This window comes from Anomaloglossus baeobatrachus, chromosome 1 (assembly GCF_048569485.1).
Source record: "Anomaloglossus baeobatrachus isolate aAnoBae1 chromosome 1, aAnoBae1.hap1, whole genome shotgun sequence".
NCBI classification, from domain to species: domain Eukaryota; kingdom Metazoa; phylum Chordata; class Amphibia; order Anura; family Aromobatidae; genus Anomaloglossus; species Anomaloglossus baeobatrachus.
Window position 1 is genome coordinate 743,822,793 of NC_134353.1, and position 25,135 is coordinate 743,847,927.

General features: G+C 44.2%; 1 protein-coding gene across 2 annotated transcripts in view; it reads right to left on the reverse strand.

Moving 5' to 3' along the window:
• The window catches only part of KNTC1 (kinetochore associated 1), a 371,840-nt gene that overhangs the window by 308,647 nt on the left and 38,058 nt on the right, over positions 1-25,135 (reverse strand). For both annotated transcript variants that reach the window (XM_075323096.1, XM_075323086.1), the window contains exon 2: positions 16,943-17,091. In XM_075323096.1, the coding sequence (XP_075179211.1) occupies positions 16,943-17,074 (132 nt within the window). In that variant the 5' untranslated portion in view covers positions 17,075-17,091. The remainder of the gene's footprint in view (positions 1-16,942; positions 17,092-25,135) is intronic.

Genomic DNA, 25,135 nt, shown 5'->3' on the forward strand with positions numbered 1-25,135 from the left:
TCAGGGCAGCTGGAAGAGTTGGATACAGCGCCAGAAGATGGCGCTTCTATGAAAGCGCCATTTTCTGGGGTGGCTGCGGGACTGCAATTCACAGCGGGGGTGCCCAGAAAGCATGGGCCACCCTGCACTGTGGATTCCAATCCCCAGCTGCCTAGTTGTACCCGGCCGGACTCAAAAATTGGGCGAAGCCCATGTAATTTTTTTTTTTAATTATTTCATGAAATTCATGAAATAATTTAAAAAAAAAGGGCTTCCCTATATTTTTGGTTCCCAGCCGGGTACAAATAGGCAGCTGGGGTTGGGGGCAGCCTGTACCTGCCTGCTGTACCCGCCTAGCATACAAAAATATGGCGAAGCCCACGTCGTCATTTTTTTGGGGGGCAAAACACTCCTGCATACAGTCCTGGATGGAGGATGCTGAGCCTTGTAGTTCTGCAGCTGCTGTCTGCTCTCCTGCATACACTAGTTCTGCAGCTGTCTGCTCTCCTGCATACAATGAACATTTTGAAGAAGGAAATGACATCAGACCTTTTTTTTTTTCATCAACAATCTTTAATGGCATTGTGCACTGATTAAAAACGCAGTGAGCAAAAACGCAGCAAAAAACGCATCAAATCGCGGTAAAAACGCATTTGTTTTTATCGCGTTTTTTAGCCGCGGGTGCGTTTTTTGAGACAAAAACGCACATAAAAACGCAGCGTGAAAAAAACGCCTAGTGCGCACATACCCTTAGTGGTCAGCTCCGATGTTTAGGTTTCCAAATCCAAGAAAGTGAAGTTTAAAAAAATCATCAGCTTCTTGATTGTCATTTGTAACTGAGCAGATAACCTCTGGGTGGGTTTTCATATGGATTCCTGCCTCCCTGGCTGTTGTTCCTCCCTCTCTCTGTTCTCTATTGTAAGTATTATACAAATGATTCACTTTGTTAAAGGACCTGTGTGAGGTCATACCCATGTGACCAGAAGGGGTGGGGCCTCAGCCAACAAAGCTGGATACCAGGTCACATGGGTATGACCTCACACAGGTCCTTCAACAAAGTAAATGAGAACAGAGAGAGGGAGGAACAACAGGCAGGGGGGCGGGAATCCATATGAATATCCACCCAGAGGTTATCTGCTCAGTTGCAAATGCCAATCAAGAAGCTGATGATTTTATAAACTATACTTTCTTGGATTTGAAAGCCTAAACATCCGAGCTGACCATTACAGGTATGTAGAATAGCAGTCTGCTAGTGCCAGTATAGCACTGGCTTTAGCTTATATACAAAAATCCTGATGATTGGTTCCCTTTAAGTAAGCACTGCTTCAGGAGACATTTTTTTGGGAAGTTGTTGCAGGAGTTATTGTTTTCCATCAGCAATTTTTAAATCTTTTCCTGAAGAGTTCTTTGTTGCATTTTGAATTGTCAGTGTCCAATTTGGGAGATATGCACACATCTTAAGTTTGATGGCAGAGCTGACGAGGTTTTCCTAGTTTCCGGGGTTTTTTTTTCCCTGAAGCAGCTTTGCTGGCCATATTGTTATCCCACCAGCATCTTTTTTCTATACTTTTGACGATAAAGAACAGGAGGTTTCTAAATGAAACCAACTGAAGAATGAATACATTACTTCTTTTAACAGCCTTCATGGATTATGAACCCTGAAGCAATTAACAGAAGCAGCCAAATGTGCATATCGGTGTCATTTTTCTATTGCCGTGTATTTTGTTCTGGTTTTTTTGGGCAGTTTCAATGCTCTTTTAAAAAGTAGGCTCCAGTCAAAATATATTGACAAAGAAGAGCCTGAAGAAGTTAATCATGCCCATTAAAAAGTAATTTTATTATAACAAATTGAATAAAAAAAAATATAAAAATTGTAAACTGTCACGATCAGGGGTAACAAGCGGGAGTCACACCCCTCCTTTATACCTCCCGACCGAAAGAGCACGTGACGCGCTCTCTAGCGCCCCTCTTATAGTCAGGCCAATTATGGAATTGCCCGACAATAAGCAAAGAGGCCGCTATTCTACTGTGCCGAGGCTTGAAGGGCTCCCGGTGAGAGTAGGGTATATATTCCCCCGACCTCCGTGGACGGAATATATAAAAACCTCCCCAAATCTCACTGGCTGCTCCACAATGATCCTTGGCACAAACTCGCTGCAACCAACCGATTTACGGTAACTATTAACCAAACACACAGACGTGGGATTCAAGATCGAGATAACAGAACAGCCCAAGATTAATTATATCATTTAATCGGCCTAAGCCACACTAGAAACTACAATATATACAATAGGGAATCTACAGAATATACAGTTAGGTCAGAGTACATTTACAGGCAAGGTATGGATTACAAACAGGCATACAATTCAAGCAGTTACCTTGTGCGTGTGGCCACCGGGGGGTGCTGTTAGACCAGGTTTCCAGGAACTTTCCCACAGGTGTATCCACACGTGACCCCCGGCAAAAGAACCAGCCAAAATGTCTGAATTTGTGGTTATCAACCTCGCCGAATCCCTGTCCCCTCCGACCTTCGTGACCTCAGAGGGAAGCACTGCCACTCCCCTGGCTGAAGTCCAACATAATATCCCAAAAGGGACTATTACCCTATTACCCGCAACTCCGGACTGGGAGGTCCGATCGGGACGGTTTTGGTGTCATCAGATCCGCCCGGGTCCTTTCTGCAGTTTAAGTCCAAGCACGACTCATCTACCGGACTCCTACTAGCAGTTCTCTATATCTCGCCGCCCCAGGGTGCAACATAGACTTCGAGGATACGCAGAGATGCGTCTCGAAGTCCCGATTCTAATGATGTAGGGGGTGTATGGCTGAGACGCACGGTAATATCATAACTGTGTATGATATTACGGAGCCAGCAGTATGCTCTCCTGCTGTGACTAGCTTCCTTTCGGTTTTGATAAGTCCCTGTCCACTCTCTTTGATGAATGGACACAACCCCCCAGGGGGTCTTCCTCTCCCTTTGTTGTAAAGGCCTGAAAGGACACCTAATCTCCATATCATAGGAGATTGTGTACTGGGATTTGACACCTTTCCAGATGTTGGGCATCTGATAAGGATCTCGGTGTGTGACGGGAGACGGGAGGGGGTGCCACCAGGGAGTGATGAGAGAAATTATGACTGGACATCATAATTCCTCTTCATATCCCAGGATTTACCTCACAAACTATTTAAGGTTACTGACAAAACAAAGAACACCTAATCATTACACATTATACAAAAATCATACATAGAAAGTGCTCAATTGCATAAATTATGCTGAACAAATGATAAACATTCTGTAGCAAATTAATTCTCAATGCATGTGTTATACTGAGGTATATAAATGGCAATTACTATTGAAATGGCTATTATGTAAGGTGTCTCTGCCGCCTCGACGTACGTTTCAAGTATTTCTTCCACAAGAGGCAAGCGTTATCAACTACTGTAATTTTTTAAACAGTTTTTAAAGAGGACTTTGAAGAAGATCCGTTCCAATAAAACTCCTTGAAAAAAAGCTAGCAAAATGACTTTCAGAAACACTGTATACTCAGAAGTGTGAAAGGGAATATGTTATGCAAAAAAAACCCAAAAAAAACAATCCAAGCCTGCAGATGTGGTATTATTCTGCAGGTTAATAGAGTTCTAAACCCGCCCAGCGTTTGCACTGAGAGCCCTGCTGCTAGGAGAAAATTAACTTTATTCCTCCCAACAGCCTTGGAATTTCACAATGGCGCAGACTCAGCTTCAGTCACTGCTGTGTGCACAGTGAGGGGCAACTGTAACTGCATTCCTGGGACTGACAGCCAGCTCAATAACACATATACTGTATACATACACACACAGATACATAGATAGTTATCTACCTATTTTTTTTTCCCGAAGAATGGCTTTTCTTAAAAAGTGGCCATATCAATTAACATATTGAGGGTTTATTGACACAGGAAAGGAAGGAAAGGAGGAAGGTGGTAATCCAGCACCAGAATCAATAAAAAGTTGAAGTTTATGTAAACAGCATAAAAAAATCTAAAAGGAAAAAAAAGCATGTATGCCTCAGGTCACCTCTATGACTAAGGACATTCTATTAACTTTTTTTGTAAATTTTATTTGCTTTGGATTTTAAATAAATTAAGGTTTGTTTTTTTTAATTCTGGTGCTAGATTACCGCCCTCATTTTTTCTTGTTCATTGACTCGGGGATACCAGCCTCAAAGATTTGTGCATCGTCAGATGTTGAATCTGACAATTTTTTCACATTTGGTGAGCTGATGTTTTTTGAATTTTTGTTTTTTTCTCACAATTGGTTTTCCAAAACCATTTTTTGGACTGCAATCTTTTAACCGATTAAAGTCAATAGCCCCATTCAAACAAAGGATTTTGAAATCAGGAACAAAAAAACTGTCAGATTTAGAGGGAATGTAGCATCAAAAAAGAAATAGGTTAAACAATTTAAATTTTAATTAACTTTAAAAAATGTGTATGCTTTTATTATTTTTTTGTTAAAAAAAGGACACCTCGAGCACGGGGGATAATTCAGTAAAGGAGAGGTGCTTTAAATCTAAATCTCCTGCCCCTGGTCTTGTACTCACCCTCTGATATCTTCACCTTATTTCGGCGTTGCTCAGGTCCCGTGTCGCCATATTTTGACTGTAACTTCTTACTGACAAGCTCCTAATGCATCTCTATGAGAGCCATAACAAGCATCTCTATGAGAGCCATAGAATTGTGATCCCTGGCGCGCTACATGAAACACTGGAATATCCAAACTAAAGAAGACTGATGGGAACAACGCGGATAGAAGATAAAAATGCCAAAGGAAGAGTATAAGATCGGAATCACAGGACTTAGATTTAACCCCTTAAGGACGAAGCCAGTTTTGTACTTAATGCCCAGGCCATTTTTTGCAATTTTGACCAGTGTCCCTTTATAAGGCTATAACTCTGGAACGCTTCAATGGATCCCGGTGATTCTGAGATTGTTTTTTCGTGACATATTGGGCTTCATGTTAGAGGTAAATTTAGGATGATATTTTTTTTTTTTTGTGAAAAAATATGAAATTTGACAAAAAAAATTAAAATTTTGCAATTTTCAAACTTTTAATTTTTATGCCCATAAACCAGAGAGTTATGTCACACAAAATAGTTAATAAACAACATTTCCCACATGTCTACTTTACATCATCACAATTTTTGAAACAAAATTTTTTGGGGTTAGGAAGTTATAAGGGGTCAAAGTTCATCAGCAATTTCCCATTTTTTCAAGAAAATTTACAAAACCATTTTTTTAGGGACCACATCACATTTGAAGTGACTTTGAGAGTCCTAGGTGACAGAAAATACCCAAAAGTGACCCCATTCTAAAATCTGCACCCCTCAAGGTACTCAAAACCACATTAAAGAAGTTTATTAACCCTTCAGGTGCCTCACATGAACTAAAGTAATGTGGAATGAAAAAAAAAAAAAATAACATTTTACCCAAAAATGTTGCTTTAGCATCAATTTTCTCACTTTTTCAAGAGGTAGCTCCAAAAATTGGAGCTCACACTTTGTTACCCACTTTCTTATGAGCGCGCCGATACCCCACATGTGGCGAGAAACCTCTGTACGGGCAAATGGTAGAGCTTGGAACGAAAGGAGCAATATTTGAATTTTTGAAAGCAAATTTGGCAGAAACAGATTGCGGGCACCATGTTACATTTACAGGTCCCCTAAGGTACCTAAACAGCAGAAACCCCCATCAAGTGACTCCATTTTGGAAACTAGACCCCTTAAGGCTTCAATCTAGGGGTATAGTGAGCATTTTGGACTGACAGGTACTTCACAGAATTTGATAACATTAGGTTGTCATATTGAAAATTTTCATTTTTTTAGCAAAAATGTTGCTTTAGCATCAATTTTCTCACTTTTTCAAGAGGTAGCTCCAAAAATTGGAGCTCACACTTTGTTACCCACTTTCCTATGAGCGCGCCGATACCCCACATGTGGCGAGAAACCTCTGTACGGGCAAATGGTAGAGCTTGGAACGAAAGGAGCAATATTTGAATTTGGGAAAGGAAATTTGGCTGAATTTGGAATATATTCTCAAATTTGCAGAGCTTTTGGGTTTCAAGAACAGAAAAACCCCATAAATGTCTTTGTAAGTTATACCCTGTAATGTATTTGTTTACAGAGGTAGGGAGTAGTTTGACACCATTTTTTATGCAGCTGATGCCTATTATAGATGGTGCACCATTTGGTCTTCAGGGTAAAACTGATGGAATCCCAGAACCTATTCAAAGCTTACAGAGACATTGTGCTACCAAACAAGAAAATCCTTCCAGGAATTATTACTCACAAAGGGCGGCATGCCCCTAAAAACACATTTACTGGACTTGGTCTTGCTAACAAAACAGTTGTAGAAGGAAGAATAAACTTTATTGGACGGAAGGGCAAAATGTTCAAATGTGGAGGAGTTGGCAGCCATTATGTGGCAAACCTGAGTGTGCCAAAGATGACAGAACACCAGCAGGGCCGGAAGGACAGCTTTATCTTCAAAGTAACTGGTCGTACAATGTCTTCTTAGCTCCATCAATCCCTATATGAGGGACAAATGTGCCAAGCGACATGGTACATCATAACAGGCTCCTGCCCGCCAAGGTAGGAACCGCTATGTGCACAAAACGACCAATTCGTTACAGAATTCTGAAAGTATTGTTCGATGCAGGTGGTTCGGCAGGAACCCTGCAGTAAAGCCCATAGTGTTTGAATATGGCACAGCATCATTGTTAGGGGATCCTCCAATAAAATGAACATGCCCATAATACCAAGATAAATGCAAAGAAAAGTTTTGTGTAGTAAGACCTAGTGGTAATATGAGTCAAACTAAAATAATTGGTAAAAAAAATGTTTGAGTAATGAAGTCCTGGAAAGTTGTCAAATGATGAGACTTTTCAAGAACATTAGTGGAGTCCACACTCTGGAGTCTAAAGACGTGGGCATGTGGACTGGGTTTTGTCTGAATAATTGTTTGGTATGTGATGATAAAGTCCTGGAATTAATTGTGAAATGGGGTAAAATGTGTTTTACTGCTGAAAATTTTCTCTTTATTACTAGTCCAAGAAAAAAAAATTACTGAACAGAAATATAAAAGTAAAGTATTTGCAAAATTAAAAAAAAGCTGCTACCACACAGTTTGGTGTAATTTATTTATGCCAATTAATAATTGAGGGATGTGTGGTAGGTTTCAAAACAGGGGGAGATGCAAAGGCCTGGTTGGGAGGGGCACATGGGGCAGTAGTACCGGGAATCGCTCCTTGTGCCGTGCTTTCTACAAACACGCCATCTTTTTTGGGGATACCTTTGGGTGGGAGTGGAAGGGATGGGGCGAATGAAATGACGCTCGGAAAGTCTCCGGACATCCTCTGACTCGAAGGCTTCCTCCTGTGCCTCAGAGTCAAAGAGGAGGCTCTCAATAATTTTCTCCTGGTATTGGAGGAAAGAGAGCGGTCCTTGAGATTTTTTATAGAGGATGAAGCTATTATAGGTAGCAACCTGTAGGAGATAGATTGCTACCTTTTTATACCAGGTTTTGGTTTTCCGCTTCACTAGATAAGGTTGAAGCACCTGGTCAGACAAATCTACACCTCCCATGAACTTATTGTAGTCTGCGACACAGAGCGGCTTCTGTTTGTCACTGGTGGCGCCCCTGTCCCTGACCGTCACAGTGGTGTCCGCATGCAATGTGGTGAGCATGAAAACATCCTTGCGGTCTCTCCATTTTATGGCAAGAAGATGGTCACTTGCCATTGAGGAGGACGCACCCTTCTCCACACGTTTAGACACCAACTGTGAGGGTAGACCAACTCTGTTTTTTCTGATTGTTCCACAGGCCCCTGTGTTTGCAGCGTGGAGGGATTTAGAAAGGGGGACACTGGTATAGTAATTATCGGTATACACGTGATAGCCTTTCTCAAGGAAGGGGGTCATTAGCTCCCAAACAATTTTGCCAGGGATGCCAATTGCCTGGGGGCAGTTTGGGGGGTTGATTTGGCGATCCCTCCCTTCGTAAATGAGAAAGGTACACGTGTAACCGGTTGTGCTTTCGCACATTTTGTATAATTTTATACCATATTTGGCAAGCTTGGAGGGGATAAATTGGCGGAAAGACAGACGGCCCTTATAGCTCATAAGGGACTCGTCTATAGAAACATTTTTGTCAGGGGTATACGAATTTAGGAAGGTAGTTTTTAGAAGGGATATTAGGGGTCTCAATTTATAAAGTCGGTCATAGTTTGGGTCATTTCTTTGGAGGGCTTGGGAATTATCGTTAAAGTGCAGGAATCGCAAAAGGGTCTCATATCGGGATCGGGTCATGATGGCTGCAAACACAGGGGTGCTGTGCACTGTTTTTGTTGCCCAGTACGAGCGGAGTGTAGATTTTTTCACTAACCCCATGTTAAAAGTTATGCCCAAAAAATTTTTAAGTTCGGGGACATTAGTGGGGATCCAGGAGCGGGAATGGATGGAGGTAGGATGTTGGGATATATGTTGACGGGCATATAAATTGGTTTGGTGGACAAATAATTGGAGGACTTCTGGGGTAACATAAATTTGGAAAAAATCTAATGGGGTAAAATTTGTGACATTTACATTTATACCGGGGGTTGCTACAAATAGAGGAATTTGAGGGGAGAAGGACGGGTCAGGATACCATAGTGGCCGGGGAAGGGCACTACTTGGACCTGCCTCTGACGTTTCAGCAGTGACGACCGACTCCACTACCATCGGGCTGTCGGATCCCGAGGAGGAAGCTGAGTCGTCACCATCCGAAAATCGCTCGATTTCAGAGGCAGACTCTGTATCCGAGCCTGAACTGCCGGAGGCAAGAAGCATGTATGCCTGCTCGGCGGTAAATGTTCTCCGCGCCATTACAGTATTTTTCACTGCCTAGCAAAAAAAAGAAAAAAAAATACTACAAATTTTTTTTTTTTTTTTTTAAATTTTGAAAATTTTTTTTTAGATTTTTTTAACCCTAACCCTGATCCTAACCCTGATCCTAACCCTGATCTAACCCTGATCTAACCCTGATATAAGAAAAAAAAAAATCTAAAATAAAAATTCTAACTAAGGGGGGATTCTGACGGAGGTGATGAGGATATTTGGGGGGGGGGATATTTTGGGTGAGGATATTGGGGATGAGGATGACTGATTTATAATAAAAATTGGTGTTTTTTTTTCTGACAGAAACAGCAGCAAATGTAGTCTCTCTCTCTTCTCTCCCAGATCAACTACAAGGGAGAGAAGAGGGAGGCAGACCCAAATGCTGCCATTTCCAAAATATTTGGGGTATTTGATCACTGTGATAGGGTCTAACACAGTGATCAAATGTCAGGAACCAATGAAATAAATTCCTGACGTTGCTAGGTGGAAGGAGGCAGACTTTGGCGGTCGAACTGCGCATGCGCCCGCCATTTTACACGGACACGAGAAGGAGGGGGGCCGGGGGAATGCCGTGGGAACTCGGTAACGAGACCCAGGTACCGGGGGGGGACCGAGAGGGACCGGACAAGGACCGTTCTCTCATATTTGACTGTTAGATCACGTCAAATGTGAGAGAAACCATTAAATGCCATTAAAAACCGGCATTTCATTTTGCAGGTACATGCTTGCCGTTATTCGGTTAATATCGGCGATCACCGTACCTTTAAATGAAAAAACCGGTCTGAACCGTAATCTCCAGGGTCTCAGCTACCCCTGGCAGCTGAGACCCCGGAGATTTTCCGACTCTGGGGGACGCTAGACCCTTTTTTCCGACGGCGGATCGGAAAAAGTACCCTAATATGCCGCCGTTAAAAGGCGTATCGGCGGTCGTAAAGGGGTTAAAGCATCACTCCAGGGGCAAAATAATAATAATAATATTAACCCCTTAAGGACGAAGCCAGTTTTGTACTTAATGCCCAGGCTATTTTTTGTAATTTTGACCAGTGTCACTTTATAAGGTTATAACTCTGGAACGCTTCAATGGATCCCGGTGATTCTGAGACTGTTTTTTTCGTGACATATTGGACTTCATGTTAGAGGTAAATTTAGGATGATATTTTTTTATTTTATTTGTGAAAAAATCTGAAATTTGAGAAAAAAAATTTGAAATTTTGCAATTTTTAAACTTTTAATTTTTATGCCCATAAACCAGAGAGTTATGTCACACAAAATAGTTAATAAATAACATTTCCCACTTGTCTACTTTAGATCAGCGCAATTTTTGAAACAAAATTTTTGGGGTTAGGCAGTTAGAAGGGTTCAAAATTCATCAGCAATTTCCCATTTTTTCAACAAAATTTACAAAACCATTTTTTTTTAGGGACCACATCCCATTTGAAGTGACTTTGAGAGGCCTAGGTGAAAGAAAATCCCCAAAAGTGACACCATTCTAAAAACTGCACCCATCAAGGTACTCAAAACCACATCCAAGAAGTTTATAAACCCTTCAGGTGCTTCACAGGCACTAAAGTAATGTGGAATGAAAAAAAAATAAAAATTAACATTTTACCTAAAAATGTTGCTTTAGCACTAATTTTCTTACTTTTTCAAGAGATAACACCAAAAATTGGACCTCACACTTTGTTACCCACTTTCTTATGAGCGCGCCGATACCCCACATGTGGTCAGAAACTTTTGTTTGGGTAAATGGGAGGGCTTGGAACGAAAGGAGCAATATTTGAATTTTGGAAAGCAAAGTTGGCTGAAACAGATTGCGGGCACCATGTTGCATTTACAGATCCCCTAAAGGTACCTAAACAGCAGGAACCCCCCTCAAGTGACCCCATTTTGGAAACTAGACCCCTTAAGGCTTCTATCGAGCATTTTTGGACCCACAGGTACTTCACAGATTTTGATAACGTTACGTTGTCATATTGAAATATGTCATTTTTTTTTCAAAAATGTTGCTTTAGCATCAATTTTCTCACTTTTTCAAGGAGGTAATTCCAAAAATGTTACCCACGTTTGTTACCCACTTTTTTATGAGCGCGGTAATACCTCACAAGTGGTCTGAAACCTTTGTTTGGACAAATGGGAGGGCTTGGAACGAAAGGAGCAACATTTGAATTTTGGAAAAAAAATTTGGCTGAAAAAGATTGCGGGCACCATGTCGCATTTGGAGGACCCCTAAGGTACGTAGACAGCAAAAAAACACCACAAGTGACCCCATATTGGAAACTAGGCCTCTCAAGGAATTTATCTAGATGTTTGGTGAGTAACCTGAACCCCAGGTGCTTCACAGAAGTTTATAACGTTGAGCCATGAAAATAAAAAAATAAAATTTTACCACAGAATTGTTACTTCAACCAGGTACCTTTTTTTTCACAAGGGTAACTGGAAAAAAAATCACCATGAAATTTATTGTGCAATTTCTCCTGAGTTTGGTGATATCTTATATGTGGTGGAAATCATCTGTTTGGGCACATGGCAGGGCTCGGAAGGGAAGGAGTGCAATTTGACTGCAAAATTGGCTGGAATCAATAGCGGACACCATGTTGCATTTGGAGAGCCCCTGAGGTGCCTAAACAGTGGAGGTCCCCCACAAGTGACCCCATTCTGGAAAACAGACCCCTCAAGGAATTTATCTAGATGTTGGTGAGTACCCTGAACACCCAGGTGCTTCACAGAAGTTTATAATGTTGAGCTGTGAAAATAAAAAAAATACATTTTTACCACAAAATTGTTACTTCAACCAGATAGCTTTTTTTTTTTTTTTTTTTTTTTTAACAAGAGTAAAAGGAAAAAAAAAAATCAGCATAAAATTTATTGTGCAATTTCTCCTGAGTATGCTGATACCTTATGTGTGGTGGAAATCAACTGTTTGGGTGCACAGCAGGGCTCGGAAGGGAAAAAGTGCCATTTGACTGAACATTTGGCTGGAATAATTAGTGGACGCTATGTCGCATTTGGAAAGCCCTTAAGGTGCCTAAACAGTGGAGGTCCCCCACAAGTGACCCCATTCTGGAAACAAGACACCTCAAGGCTTTTATCTAGGTGCATACTGAGCATTTTGAATCCAAGAATACTTCACAGAATTTGATAAGCTTAGGTTGCCATATTGAAAATTTTCATTTTTTTTTTCACAAAAATGTTTCTTTAGCATCACATTTCTCACTTTTTCAAGAGGCAACAACAAAACGTGGACCCCACAGGTTGTTATCCAATTTCTTGTGAGCGCAGGGATACCCCATATGTGGCCAAAAACCTCTGTTTGGATAAATGGGAAGGCTTGGAATGGAAGGAGCACCATTTGAATTTTGGAAAAGTTGAAATAAATTGCGCGCACCATGTCACATTAGCAGGGCCTCTTGGGTACCTATACATCAGAAACCCCCCACAAGTGACCCCATTTTGGAAACTGGACCCCTCAAGGATTTTATTCAGGAGCATAGTAAGCATTTTGAATCCACAGGTACTTCACAAAAATGTTGCTGTAGCAACAATATTCTCACTGTTAGGCTATGTGGCCATGATCCAGCGACACGGCGTCTAGTACACAGTGTCAGCCTTCCTGCAGAGATGTGAGTGTTGTCCACGGGAGAACGCAGCTGCCCATGCCCAGGATTTGGGTTCAGGCTGCTGTGGACTTGCTCTATTCTACCTGCAGAGCACACTCATCTCCGCAGCATAAATTGACATGCTGAGGCTCGGGAAGCTGCGCCACAGGTCGGTTTATGCTGCGGAGAAAAGAAGCACAGTGGGCATGAGATTTCTAAAAATCCTTCCACTGTGCTTCTACTGCACAAAGCAGCGTTATGAACGCAGGGAAAACACTCTGCGCCCAAAACGCTGCAAACCCTGATTGTGGGCACACAGCCTAAAATGCTACAGTGGATGAATGGATAGATGTCAAACATATATAACATGCCACCCCCCTGCATATTCTAAGCTGGCGCCCTTTAGTGCCTTTCATGTGGCACTAAAGGATGCCTAGCCTTGTATTTAGCCCAAAAAGAAAAAAATAATTAAAATAAATGACGTGGGGTCCCCCCTATTTTTGATAGCTAGCTAGGGTAAAGCAGACAGCTGTAGCCTGCAAACCACAGCTGACAGCTTCATCTTGTCTGGTGATCAATTTGGAGGGCTCCCCAAGCTGTTTTTTTTTTTTAATTATTTATAAATAAATAATTAAAACAAACAAACGTGGGGTCCCCCCAAATTAGATCACCAGCCAAGGTGAAGCTGACAGCTGGGGTCTGGTATTCTCAGGGTTGGAAGAGCCACGGTTATTGGACTCTTCCCAGCCTAAAAATAGCAGGCCGCAGTCGCACCAGAAGTGGCACATCCATTAGATGTGCCAATCCTGGCGCTTCGCCCCAACTCATCCCGTTGCCCTGGTGCGGTGGCAAACGAGGTAATAAATGGGGTTGATACCAGATGTGTAATGTCACCTGGCATCAAGCCCAGCAATTAGTGATGTCACGGCGTCTGATACCAGACATAACTAATTGACAGTAATAAAAAAAAAAAAATTGACTACAAAAAAAAAATTTATTTGAAAAAACACTCCCCAAAATATTCCCTCTTTCACCAATTTATTGAAAAGAAAAAAAAAATCGGGTCCCTGCAATCCATTGTGAAAGTCCCGCGGCGATTCTGGACCTTCTAGAATATGGGGGGCATGTTCAGGGAACGTATCCCCCATTTTCTAGGAGTGCAGACCCTCCATTTGAGGAGAGTGGGTGCAAAGAATCTGTACCCAATCTCCCCGGGTCACAGCTGTAGTGTGCCGAGCAGCCGGCCAGCGTCTCTGAAATCAGGAAGCTGAGCTGTCAGCTGCTCTGCACGTGTGACCAGCGTCTGCTGTGAAGGAGGAGGGGGCTACGGGGGATCAGCGCTCCGACAGGTACGGGGGACACCGGGGAACACCGGGGGGGAATAGGGGGTGACCTGGCAGGACCTGGGGAGCAGTTTTCTGTCGTATGTGTCATAGCACATGCGACAGAAACCAGAAGAAAAGGGTAAATGCGGCCAGCGCGCTGCTGTGCGCGCGGCCATCTTGGATTTTCGGGAGGGGGGAAAGGGGTGGGTCAGGGGGGGGGGGTCGGGGGGGACATTTGGGCGACACCGGGGGACTGGGGTGGAGATTTATCTCCCTTCTGAAATGTTTGTTTATGCCAGATGGGAGATAAATCATTTTTTACCGGCGCTGTCATTTGTTCGGCGCTGTAAGATGATCATCGGTATACGGTGTATACAGGTCATCACATGAGCGGGGACCGGAAAAACCAGCCTGAATCATGATCTCCAGGGTCTCAGCTAACCCCGGCAGCTGAGACCCTGGAAATTTTCCGACTCTGGGGGGCGCTAGACCTTTTTTTTCGACCGCCGTTAAAAAGCGGCGGATCGGAAGAAGTACCCTAATTTGTCGCCGTTAAAAGGCGTATCGGCGGCCGGTCGTTAAGGGGTTAAAAAAAAATCTGGAGTGGTGCTTAAATAGTATAGTATAGTATATAAATAATGATTTTAAAAGTTATGATATTAGCAACTTTTAAACACAAAAATTGAAACTATGCCCTGCCATACTGCACATTAAAAACATGCAGTTACTAAATGCAATTCCTCAATTTTTTGGAGAGGAGAGTCAATGTTGCTCACAGCTTCATTCTATGTTAAAAATTACTTGGTATCATGATTCTACAACAATGACTACTTGTTCATTAAAACAATAGTTTTCATTTTGTACATAGTTAAAATATACAAAATGTAATAAAAAAGTTGATAATTTAGGTAGCAGGGAAATATAATATAGCACACTATAGGTAGGAAGAAGCGACGTCAAAACGCGTCTTAGGTATCATAAAGTAACATAGATGTATACACCTTATAAATACATACAACTTGTAAATATGTTTGGTTGTAATGAAAACCTCTTATCCAGGGCTTTAGCCTACTAAACCTTTGGATCGCTGGACAGTGTCCCCCATCATTTCAGCACTGTGCACTTTATTTATATAGAAAAAGGACAGGTGTGTTCACTACACGATACTGATGAAGACTTTCCAAAGAAGATCCAAGACACACCAGTGGAGAGAAATGGTTTTTATTCAACGCGTTTCAAAGCCATTACAAATTTCTTCAGGAAAGGAACTAGAGTCCATTACAAGTTGTAACATTTGCAGGGAAGAGAAGCAAGCGGGAGTCGGCCCACTTGACCACAGGGTGGACCAGGGCTAACCCTGACGTGTAAAGGGTTTAACTATGTGTCTACTGGGTATTCGCAAAGTCTCTGATGGGCTTGGCTGCAAGTAGACGCCAGATGCCACTCCCAGGGTAGTGCCAGGGACTATGGCAGCTCAGCAGAGATAGGCGACAGCAGGACAGGGGTATGGTCACAGACAAGACGTGTACTGACACAGACTGGGTCACAGGAACTCAAACTGGACTGGAATGGGTATACAGGAACAGGCACAGGACATAAGGCATGGAACATCAGGCACATCAGTAAGGACAAGCGAGCGGCTAGGGAGGTAATAGCAGCGGTATTACTGCTGGGCTAAGGGGAGAGTGCAGGAACATCGGCACTAGGACTGGCGTGTTCAGAGACAGGGACGCTGGCACAACACAAGCTTCCTCTTCCTTGAAGAAGCTTGTAATGGCATTCAATAAAAAACACTTACCATGTTTTTTCGTAAATCTCGTAGATCTACTCTACCGCCCTGGGGCTTGGCCGGCTGCCGAGCCGCTCGGATCCGTGCTGGTCGGTGGGTGGCTCGAGCTCTTCACGGACCCAGGGGGGGTCACGTCGCTCTGAAAGGGGGTTGGCGCTACACGTAGGGACTTCGGTGGGGAGGTCCACGGCCGGAGCCGCGGTTGTTTGTAAGTGATTTATGTTCGCGACGCCACCCACGGGTTGTGGTGAATGGATGGATACCACCGCTGCCGTTGACTAGGCTCCCGGGGACGGTGTTGCGCAGCTTGGTGTTGACCCCTCCGTGGGTAGGGGGATGATGGTCCCGGGGGCCCGAGGGAGGTGCTGAGGCGGGGGAATGGATGCGTGCTGAGGTGACGGTGCGCAGCCCGAAGGCACTGTTGTACTCACTATTACAAACACACTGGAGTCTCTGGTAAACCAAACAAGATGGTGAACGGTGCCCGCAGCCGGCTGCAGTTTTCCCCTTAGCAAGTTGGTGGTTTCCGCCTTTCTTCTGCACCTCACTATGTAGAAATCACGACTCCTATGCCTGAGCAACGGTAGTCCGCTCCTCTGTTTGATATGTGTCCGGAGAGCCCTCTTTGCCCGCAGACGCTGGCCCCTCGGGTCTCTATGCCTTGGCGGTGGCTTTACCCCTATGGTTGGGCTGTTGTCTTCAGTCGGGTCTTATGTGGGAAAGGTCCTAAAGTCCAGTCCTCAATCAGTTGATTTGACTCAGCCCGGTTGTTTCTGGGCCTCGTACTGGGTCTGAGTACCCCTCCTGGTGCTCCGGTTTCCAATCGGTTCCCCGGTTCAGTACCAGCGGGCCACCGCCCGTCCCCGGTCCCTACGGTTCCACCGGCTGTAATCCCAGCTCCTGCAGGCGGCCACCACCGTCTGCCTCCTTGCCAGAGGTGACTGTGCTCCAACCCAGACACCTGGCATAGACTTTGGCAGGCCTGGGCACAGGTCTGCCCTTGAACTTGACTCTCCTCACTCACTGTCAAGACTCAACTCCCTACTGTTCTCCCGCCTCCGGGCCTGTGAGCTCCTCGGTGGGCGGAGTAAACCACCTGGCTCCGCCCCCTGGTGTGGACATCAAACCCGGAGGGTGGTGACAAAGGTTTGTAGTTTGTCTGCTGTCACCTTTCTAAGGGGAGGGGTGTGTGTGCGCATGGGACTACCTGGGACGACCTGACTAGTCCAGGGCGTCACACACGGACATGTAAATAGCAACATAAATTATTATGGGCAGGTTCAGTATCCATGATAAAAACAGCATATTTCATAATAGGGGCAGTGCTCATACGAAGACTTACTTTTTCAGTGGAGGAGATTTTTAGTAGTGTGTCTACTTGGTACAAAGCACTGCCACTTTCTTGACGAGAATCAATGTTCAAACGGCAACTTCCCGTATCATCATTCGCTAAAAGCTCAATATCATTCCACATATTGATGCTACGTTGTTCTGTAATGAAATATTATAAATATAAATTTATGATGCTTAGCTAATCTGCAAAAAAAAATAAAAAAAAGTAACAGAGCATTGATTAAATATTTAATGAAAAATTATATTTCCCCATGTCTTGATATCCAAAATCTTAATCCTGGAAGGCTTCCTGAATTCTATCAAAAAACAGCAAACAGCTCAGTAAGTGACACATCACTGGAGTCAGGGTCTCTGTTTCCACATCATGCTGCTCTCAGATGGAGTAGCAAAAACCTGGTGACAGATATATTTTTATACTCCAGAACATCCTAGAAACAATTATCAATATCTAAAAGTGAGGGTTATGAATTCATTACAGTTATGGAATGTGCATGATTATTGACTCAATATTATTAACCAGGATGTTTAACTAAGTCTCTGACTAAGCTACATATTATGCATTAAAGGGAAACTGTCAGCTCAATAATGCTGCCCAATCTGCGGCACCATGACTCAGAGCCCGACTATATATTCTTGGATGTTTCAGAGAAAGTATAGTCAGTTTGTCCAGGGACCATAAGGAGAGACAAGACTAGTCTGGCCCCTCCTTAGCTGGTTCTCCCTGCACTGCTCTAGATGACCGACAGTGTTCTCCCAAGTGTCTACTAAAGGGAATCTATCACCAGGTTTTTGCTCCCCCATCTGAGAACAGCATAATGTAGAGACAGAGACCCTGATTCCAGCGATGTGTCACTTACTAAGCAATTTGCTGTCATTTTTATAAAATCAATGTTTTCTCTGCTGCAGATCTAGTAGTTATACAGAGCTCATGAATATACTGGACCATCTGGCAGCAGGCCAAGTAGTCCTCTAATGATTATCTACTGCTGATTAATGAGTGATTTTATCAAAACTACACTACCTAGTAAGTGGCACATTGTTGGAATCAGGATTTATGCCCGTACATCATGCTGCTCTTAGAATAGGTTTTAAAAACCTGGTGACAGATTACCTTTTAAGAGAGGTTTATCAATCACCTGAACCAGCGCTGAGAAAAGCAAGGAATAGCCTTGTCTTTGCCTATCGGCCTCATGATACTATACATTCTTTGAAACACCAGACCATTTCAAAGAAAAAAAACAAATACATCTAAGGCTAGGTTCACACACTGCGTTTTTTTGACGCTGCGTTTTTTGCGGCAAAAACCGCACAAAAACGCACCCGCGTCAAAAAAACGCGGCCAAAAACGCACGCGTTTTGCCGCGATTTGGTGCGTTTTTCCTCACTGCGTCTTTATGCGTTTTTTATCAGTGAACAAAAAAAAAGGTCTGATGTCATTTCCTTCTTCAATGTGTTCTTCATTCTCCACTAGTGTATGCAGAAGAGCAAACAGCTGCAGAACTACAAGGCTCAGCATACTCCATCCAATAGTGTATGCAGGAGAGCAGACAGCAGCTGCAGAACTACAAGGCTCAGCATGCTCCATCCAGGACTGTATGCTTGAGGGAGAGTCAGGGGGAGCAGACCTACAAGGCTCAGCATCCTCCATCCAATAGTGTATGCAGGAGAGCAGACAGCAGCTGTCGAACTACAAGGCTCAGCATCCTCCATCCAATAGTGTATGCAGGAGAGCAGACAGCAGCTGTCGAACTACAAGGCTCAGCATCCTCCTTCCAGGACTGTATGCAGGATTTCTTTGCCCCCCCAAACAAAAAAATGACGTGGGCTTCGCCATATTTTTGTATGCTAGCCGGGTACAGCAGGCAGGTAGGGGCTGCCCCCAACCCCCAGCTGCCTATTTGTACCCGGCTGGGAACCAAAAATATAGGGAAGCCCCTTTTTTTTTTTAATTATTTCATGAATTTCATGAAATAATTTAAAAAAAAAAAAATGACGTGAGCTTCGCCCAATTTTTGAGTCCAGCCGGGTACAACTAGGCAGCTGGGGATTGGAATCCACAGTGCAGGGTGCCCATGCTTTCTGGGCACCCCCGCTGTGAATTGCAGTCCCGCAGCCACCCCAGAAAATGGCGCTTTCATAGAAGCGCCATCTTCTGGCGCTGTATCCAACTCTTCCAGCTGCCCTGATGCCGGGTGGCTCGCTGGGTAATAATGGGGTTAGGGCTAGCTGTGTAGCTGGCTCTAAGCCCGAAATTCATGGTGTCACGCCAATATTAGACATGGCCACCATGAATTTCTAGTAAAGATAAAAAAAAAAAAAACAACACACAGAAAAATATTTTTATTAGAAATAAAACACAACACAATTAGTGACTCCATCTTTATTGAAATAAAGAACCCCCCTCCGCAGTAATCCTGGGTCAAGGGTCCCGCGCCGTCCAATCCGGATCCAATATCATCTGATCGGTTTGCTGAAAGGCAAAGCGATCAGATGATGTGTCAGGTTCTAGGGGCTGAAGCACATCACACATCAGCTGATTGCATAAAAGCTGTTTATACAATCAGCTGATGCATCAGTGCAAAAAAAAAAAAAAAAACTCACTTATGTGCTGATTACCGGCAGCTCCTGGAGCGATGGGGCGGGAGTCTGATCCTGTCCGATCGCTGCAGCAGCTGCCGGTAATCAGGGATGAAGTCTCCTGACGCATCCGCTGATAGCTTAAACCGGCCGGGTGCCCGCGTCACCGCGATACTTACGATCACCTGATGCGTCAGGTGACTACATCAGGTGATCCATCGCCAGGGTCCTGCATCTATCGAAGGTGTCCCAGCCGTCTGCACACAGCCGCAGCGGCGATACCGTGAGAGGAGATGGGAGCGGGCATGGCACCGGGACCCTGCAGACCGGTGAGTATAACTTTTTTTTTTTTTTCTACTGTTCACTTTTGTTTTCAACACATATCTCACAAAAAGAGCCATTAATTGTGAGCACCAGGCCTACCGAAGTAAGGCAGGGAGGGTGCCAGCACTACTCATAGTAATAATAATACACTGGAGGACGAGAGTAAAGTGCAATTATAAATAATTTTTATTGAGTACACAACAAGAAAAATAGTAGTTAAAAATGGTACACTACCAAAAATCTTACGGATGCGTACATATAGGACCCAATGAAATTCATAATAGCCCATCCAATAACATCCGGAATACTGAATATAGGAATCTATATTAAATAAGGGCTAGCAAGTAAAGGGGTCTAATATGGATGATGTAAATAATTCAGAAGGGACTGCATTACAAGTATAGTACAAAGATCAAACCATGATTCCCCACCATGTATTGGTAGGAAATCATGGTGATTATGCTGGAGGCACCGTAGAGAAATGAATGTTAGTACCAATCCAATATGGATAGCACCAGATAATGGTATAACCAGAATGTGCAGGGTAAAAGGAAAAAACTCTCTTACCTAAAGTGCTTAAGTGCAGTACCGGTGCAACAAAAAGTCTCGATGAGGCCAGCAAAATAACGCAGTCCCGAATAGAATGGAATGGTATCCCTATAGATGGCCAAAGGTCTCCATCCGACACGCGTTTCGCGAGGATTCTATAGCTTTATCAAGGTGGGGAACTTTGGTTCCTCACTCAGAGACTTTTTGTTGAACCGGTACTGCACTTAAGCACTTTAGGTAAGAGAGTTTTTTCCTTTTACCCTGCACATTCTGGTTATACCATTATCTGGTGCTATCCATATTGGATTGGTACTAACATTCATTTCTCTACGGTGCTTCCAGCATAATCACCATGATTTCCTACCAATACATGGTGGGGAATCATGGTTTGATCTTTGTACTATACTTGTAATGCAGTCCCTTCTGAATTATTTACATCATCCATATTAGACCCCTTTACTTGCTAGCCCTTATTTAATATAGATTCCTATATTCAGTATTCCAGATGTTATTGGATGGGCTATTATGAATTTCATTGGGTCCTATATGTACGCATCCCTAAGATTTTTGGTAGTGTACCATTTTTAACTACTATTTTTCTTGTTGTGTACTCAATAAAAATTATTTATAATTGCACTTTACTCTCGTCCTCCAGTGTATTATTATCACTTTTGTTTTCGCAGCCGCTCCCACCTCCCGCCCAGACATGGCGCCGCACGGCAGCATACATGCACAGGACCGGAGGTGGAAGCGGCGGTGACGGTACCGGGAGGATTCACGCTTCTGTATTTACTGACAGAAGGAATCCTCTTCCTGAACATGTCACTTTACTACCCACCTCCTGCGTTTATAGCTGCGTTTTTGGTCTTAGAAACGCACCAAAACGCACCTATTTGCATTACTCATTGCGTCTTTCAACATCCCATTGCACTCAATGGATGAAAAGCGCAGTGAAAAACGCGGGAATAATTGACATGCTGCGTTTTTGTGGCACCACAAAAACGCAGCTGAAAAAAAACGCTGTGTGCAGACAGCAAAAATGAAAACTCATAGACTTTGCTGGGGAAGCAAAGTCATGCAGTTTTCTGAGCAAAAACGCACCTGAAAATTGCGCAAAAACGCCGCGAAAAACGCACTGTGTGAACTTACCCTAAGGCCTCTTTCACACATCAGTCGTACCACTTTTTTCATGCCAAAGGCTATTTGCTGTCCGTCCAGTAATTTTATGTACTTTTATGTCCAGTGATACCTATTCAAAGAATTTACAAGCTCTCACCGGGTTGCCAGCTCCCATTGTTCAGAGTAGGCAGCCAGCTCTTTGTTTGCGAATGACCGATCAATAGTAGAAAAAGCTAATGGCTACAGGCTTAGGACTAGCCACCTTGTGCCGGCCTGTGCTTTTAACTAGAGGACTTGCTCGTTTGGTTGCTTATACCATATACTGCAGAAATCTTTTCGCTAATGGTAGTCACAAGAGTAAAGGCCACTTTACACACAGCGACTTAGCTAGCAATGTCGCTGTTGAAAGCACTTGCCCCCGTCAGTTGTGCGTCACGGGCAAATCGCTGCCCGTGGCGCACATCGTTAGTCCCCGTCACACATACTTACCTGCTTAGTGACGTCGCTGTGACCGGCGAACTGCCTCCTTTCTAAGGGGGTGAGTCGTGCGGCGTCACAGCGGTGTCACTAAGCGGCCGCCCAATTGACGCGGAGGGGTGGAGATGAGCGGCTGTAACATCCTGTCCACCTCCTTCCTTCCTCATTGCCGGTGGACGCAGGTACGGTGAGTTTCCTCGTTCCTGCGGTGTCACACGTAGTGATGTGTGCTGCCACAGGAACGACGAACAACCTGCGTCCTGCAACAGCAACGATATTCGGGAAAGGAACGACGCGTCAACAATCAGGTAAGTAATTTTGATCGTTAACGGTCGTTCCTGCGTTTCACACGCAACGGCGTCGCTAATGAGGCCGGATGTGCGTCACAAATTCCGTGACCCCAACGACATCTCGTTAGCTATCTCATTGCGTGTAAAGCCCACTTAAGTTGCTGGCAATAGAGCCATCAGCAGGCCCTCCGTTACAATGGCAACCCATTAGTAAGATATGTAGATATACAAAAAGGTGTATACATGATATAATAATATTTTATATTGTTGACACATAACAAAACAAGCTTTAAATAACAAAAAGGTCTGAATAGAGTTTATTAACTCATTAATTAGACCAATTAACTCATAGGCCTTCAGAAGGGTTACTCATGATGCAAATAGTAATACTTAGGCCCCTTTCACACGTCAGTGATTCTGGTACGTTTGTGCTTTTTTTTAAACGTACCAGAATCACTGACATACGCAGACCCATTATAATGAATGGGTCTGCTCACACGTCAGTGATTTTTCACTGCATGTGTCTCCGTGCAGCGTACCCGCGTGTGCGTGATTGCTGCACGGAGACATGTCCATTTTTTTCTGGCATCACTGATGTCCCACGGACCACGCAGTGGTGTGGTCCGTGAAACACGTGCCAGAAAAAAACGTGCATTTAAAATAATAAACATTTTAACTCTCCCGGTGTCCAGCGATGTCCTCTGCAGCCCGTTCTCCCTGCTGCTTCTAAGCCGGCTGATTACTGTCGCGCATATTCATTATGCGCGACACAGCCGACCCGGAAGCAGCTGCTGCAGGGGTCACCGCCGGCCGGATGCTGCGTCGCGGGAGCGATCAGCACCATGGACAGCGGGAGCGGGCGCAGGTGAGTTGATTTCTAAGTGCAATCACGGGCCACGGATAACGGAGCCCGGATTGCACTTAGACAACCCACGTGTGCCGTGATTCACGACACACGCAGGGACATGTGCGTGTTTTACACGCCAGTGAAAAACGTCACTGTTTTTCACTGACGTGTGAAACGGGCCTTATGGTCACTTATATTACCAAGGCTCGTGAGAGCACAAGTACTGTTGCTTCAACCAGGTAGCTTTTTTTATCACAAGGGTATCAGGAAAAAATGCACCATAAAATGTATTGTGCATTTTCTCCTGAGTACACAGATACCCCATATGTGGTGAAAATCAAATGTTTGGGCACACGGCAGGACTCGGAAGGCAAGGAGCGCCATTTGAATTTTTGAGTGCAAAATGAGCTGCACTCATTAGCGGACGCCATGTCGGGTTTGAAGACTCCCTGAGGTGCCTAAACAATGGAGCTCCCCCATAAGTGACCCCATTTTGGAAACTAGAGCCCTCAAATATTTTTTCTAGATGTTTGATGTGCACTTTGAACCCCTGGGGGCTTCACAGAAGTTTATAACGTTGAGCCGTGAAAAGAAAAATTATTTTTTTTACCACAAAACTGTTGCTTCAACCAGATAGCTCTTTTTATCACAAGGGTATCAGGAAAAAATGCACCATAAAATGTATTGTGCATTTTCTCCTGAGTACGCAGATACCTCATATGTGGTGGAAATCAAATGTTTGGGCACACGGCAGGACTCGGAAGGCAAGGAGCGCCATTTCACAGCAAAATTGGTTGGAATTATTAGCGGACGCCATGTTGCGTTTGGAGACCCCCCTGAAGTGCCTAAACAATGGAGCTCCCCCACAATTGACCCCATTTTGGAAACTAGACCCCTCATGGAATTTATCTAGCTGTTTAGTGAGCACTTTGAACCCCTGGAGGCTTCACAAACATTTGTAATGTTCAGCCGTGAAAATATTTTATTCTTTTTTTACCACAAAATTGTTTTTTCAAACAGGTAGCTTTTTTTTCACAAGGGTATCAGGAAAAAATGCACCATGCAATGTATTGTGAAATTTCTCCTGAGTACACAGGTACCTCATATGTGGTGGAAATCAATTGTTTGGGCGTACGGCGGGGGCTCAGAAGAGAAGGAGCGCCATTTCACAGTAAAATTGATTGGAATTATTAGTAGACGCCATGTTGCATTTGGAGACCCCCCTGAGGTGCCTACACAATGGAGCTCCCCCACATGTGATCCCATTTTGGAAACTAGACCCCCCCCCCATACAAAAAAATTAGTTTGGCGAAATAAAAAATATAGACATCAGTAAAAAAAAAAAAAAATGAATAAAAAAAAAATAAAATATGAGCGCCTGCCACTAAGACCAGTGCCAAACGTGAGAGCAATGCACGAGTCTCGCATCGCATCATCCACTCCAGTCTGGAAGCGAGCAACTGCGCTGGATAATGCGATGCGAGAGGGCGGGGCGGCAGATGAGAAAGGGCGCAGCGGATGGAAGATGAGAAAGGGCGCAGCGGATGGAAGATGAGAAAGGGCGCAGCGGATGGAAGATGGGAAAGGGCGCAGTGGATGGAGGAGCGGCAGAGGATGGGAAAGGGCGCAGCGGATGATGGGAAATGGCGCAGCGGATAGAGGATGGGAAAGGGCGCAGCGGATGGATGATGGGAAATGGCGCAGCGGATGGAGGAGCGGCGGAGGATAGGGGTGAGGGAGGTGAGATGGGGATACCTACCTTACAGGATGGATCTAGGCAGCAGGATCACAGCAGACAGAAGAGGCAGCAGATGAAAGAGGCAACAGATTGAGGAGTGTGAGAGGGGGCAGTAGATGAAGAGGATGGGAGAGAGCAGGCAGCAGATCGGGGAGGGGGGCAGAGTCTGATGGGAGAGAGAGACGGCACATGGAGGAGGGGGGCCCCGGGGAGAGGGGGGGCCCCCAGAACATGGAGGGGGAGGGTGGCCCCCAGAACATG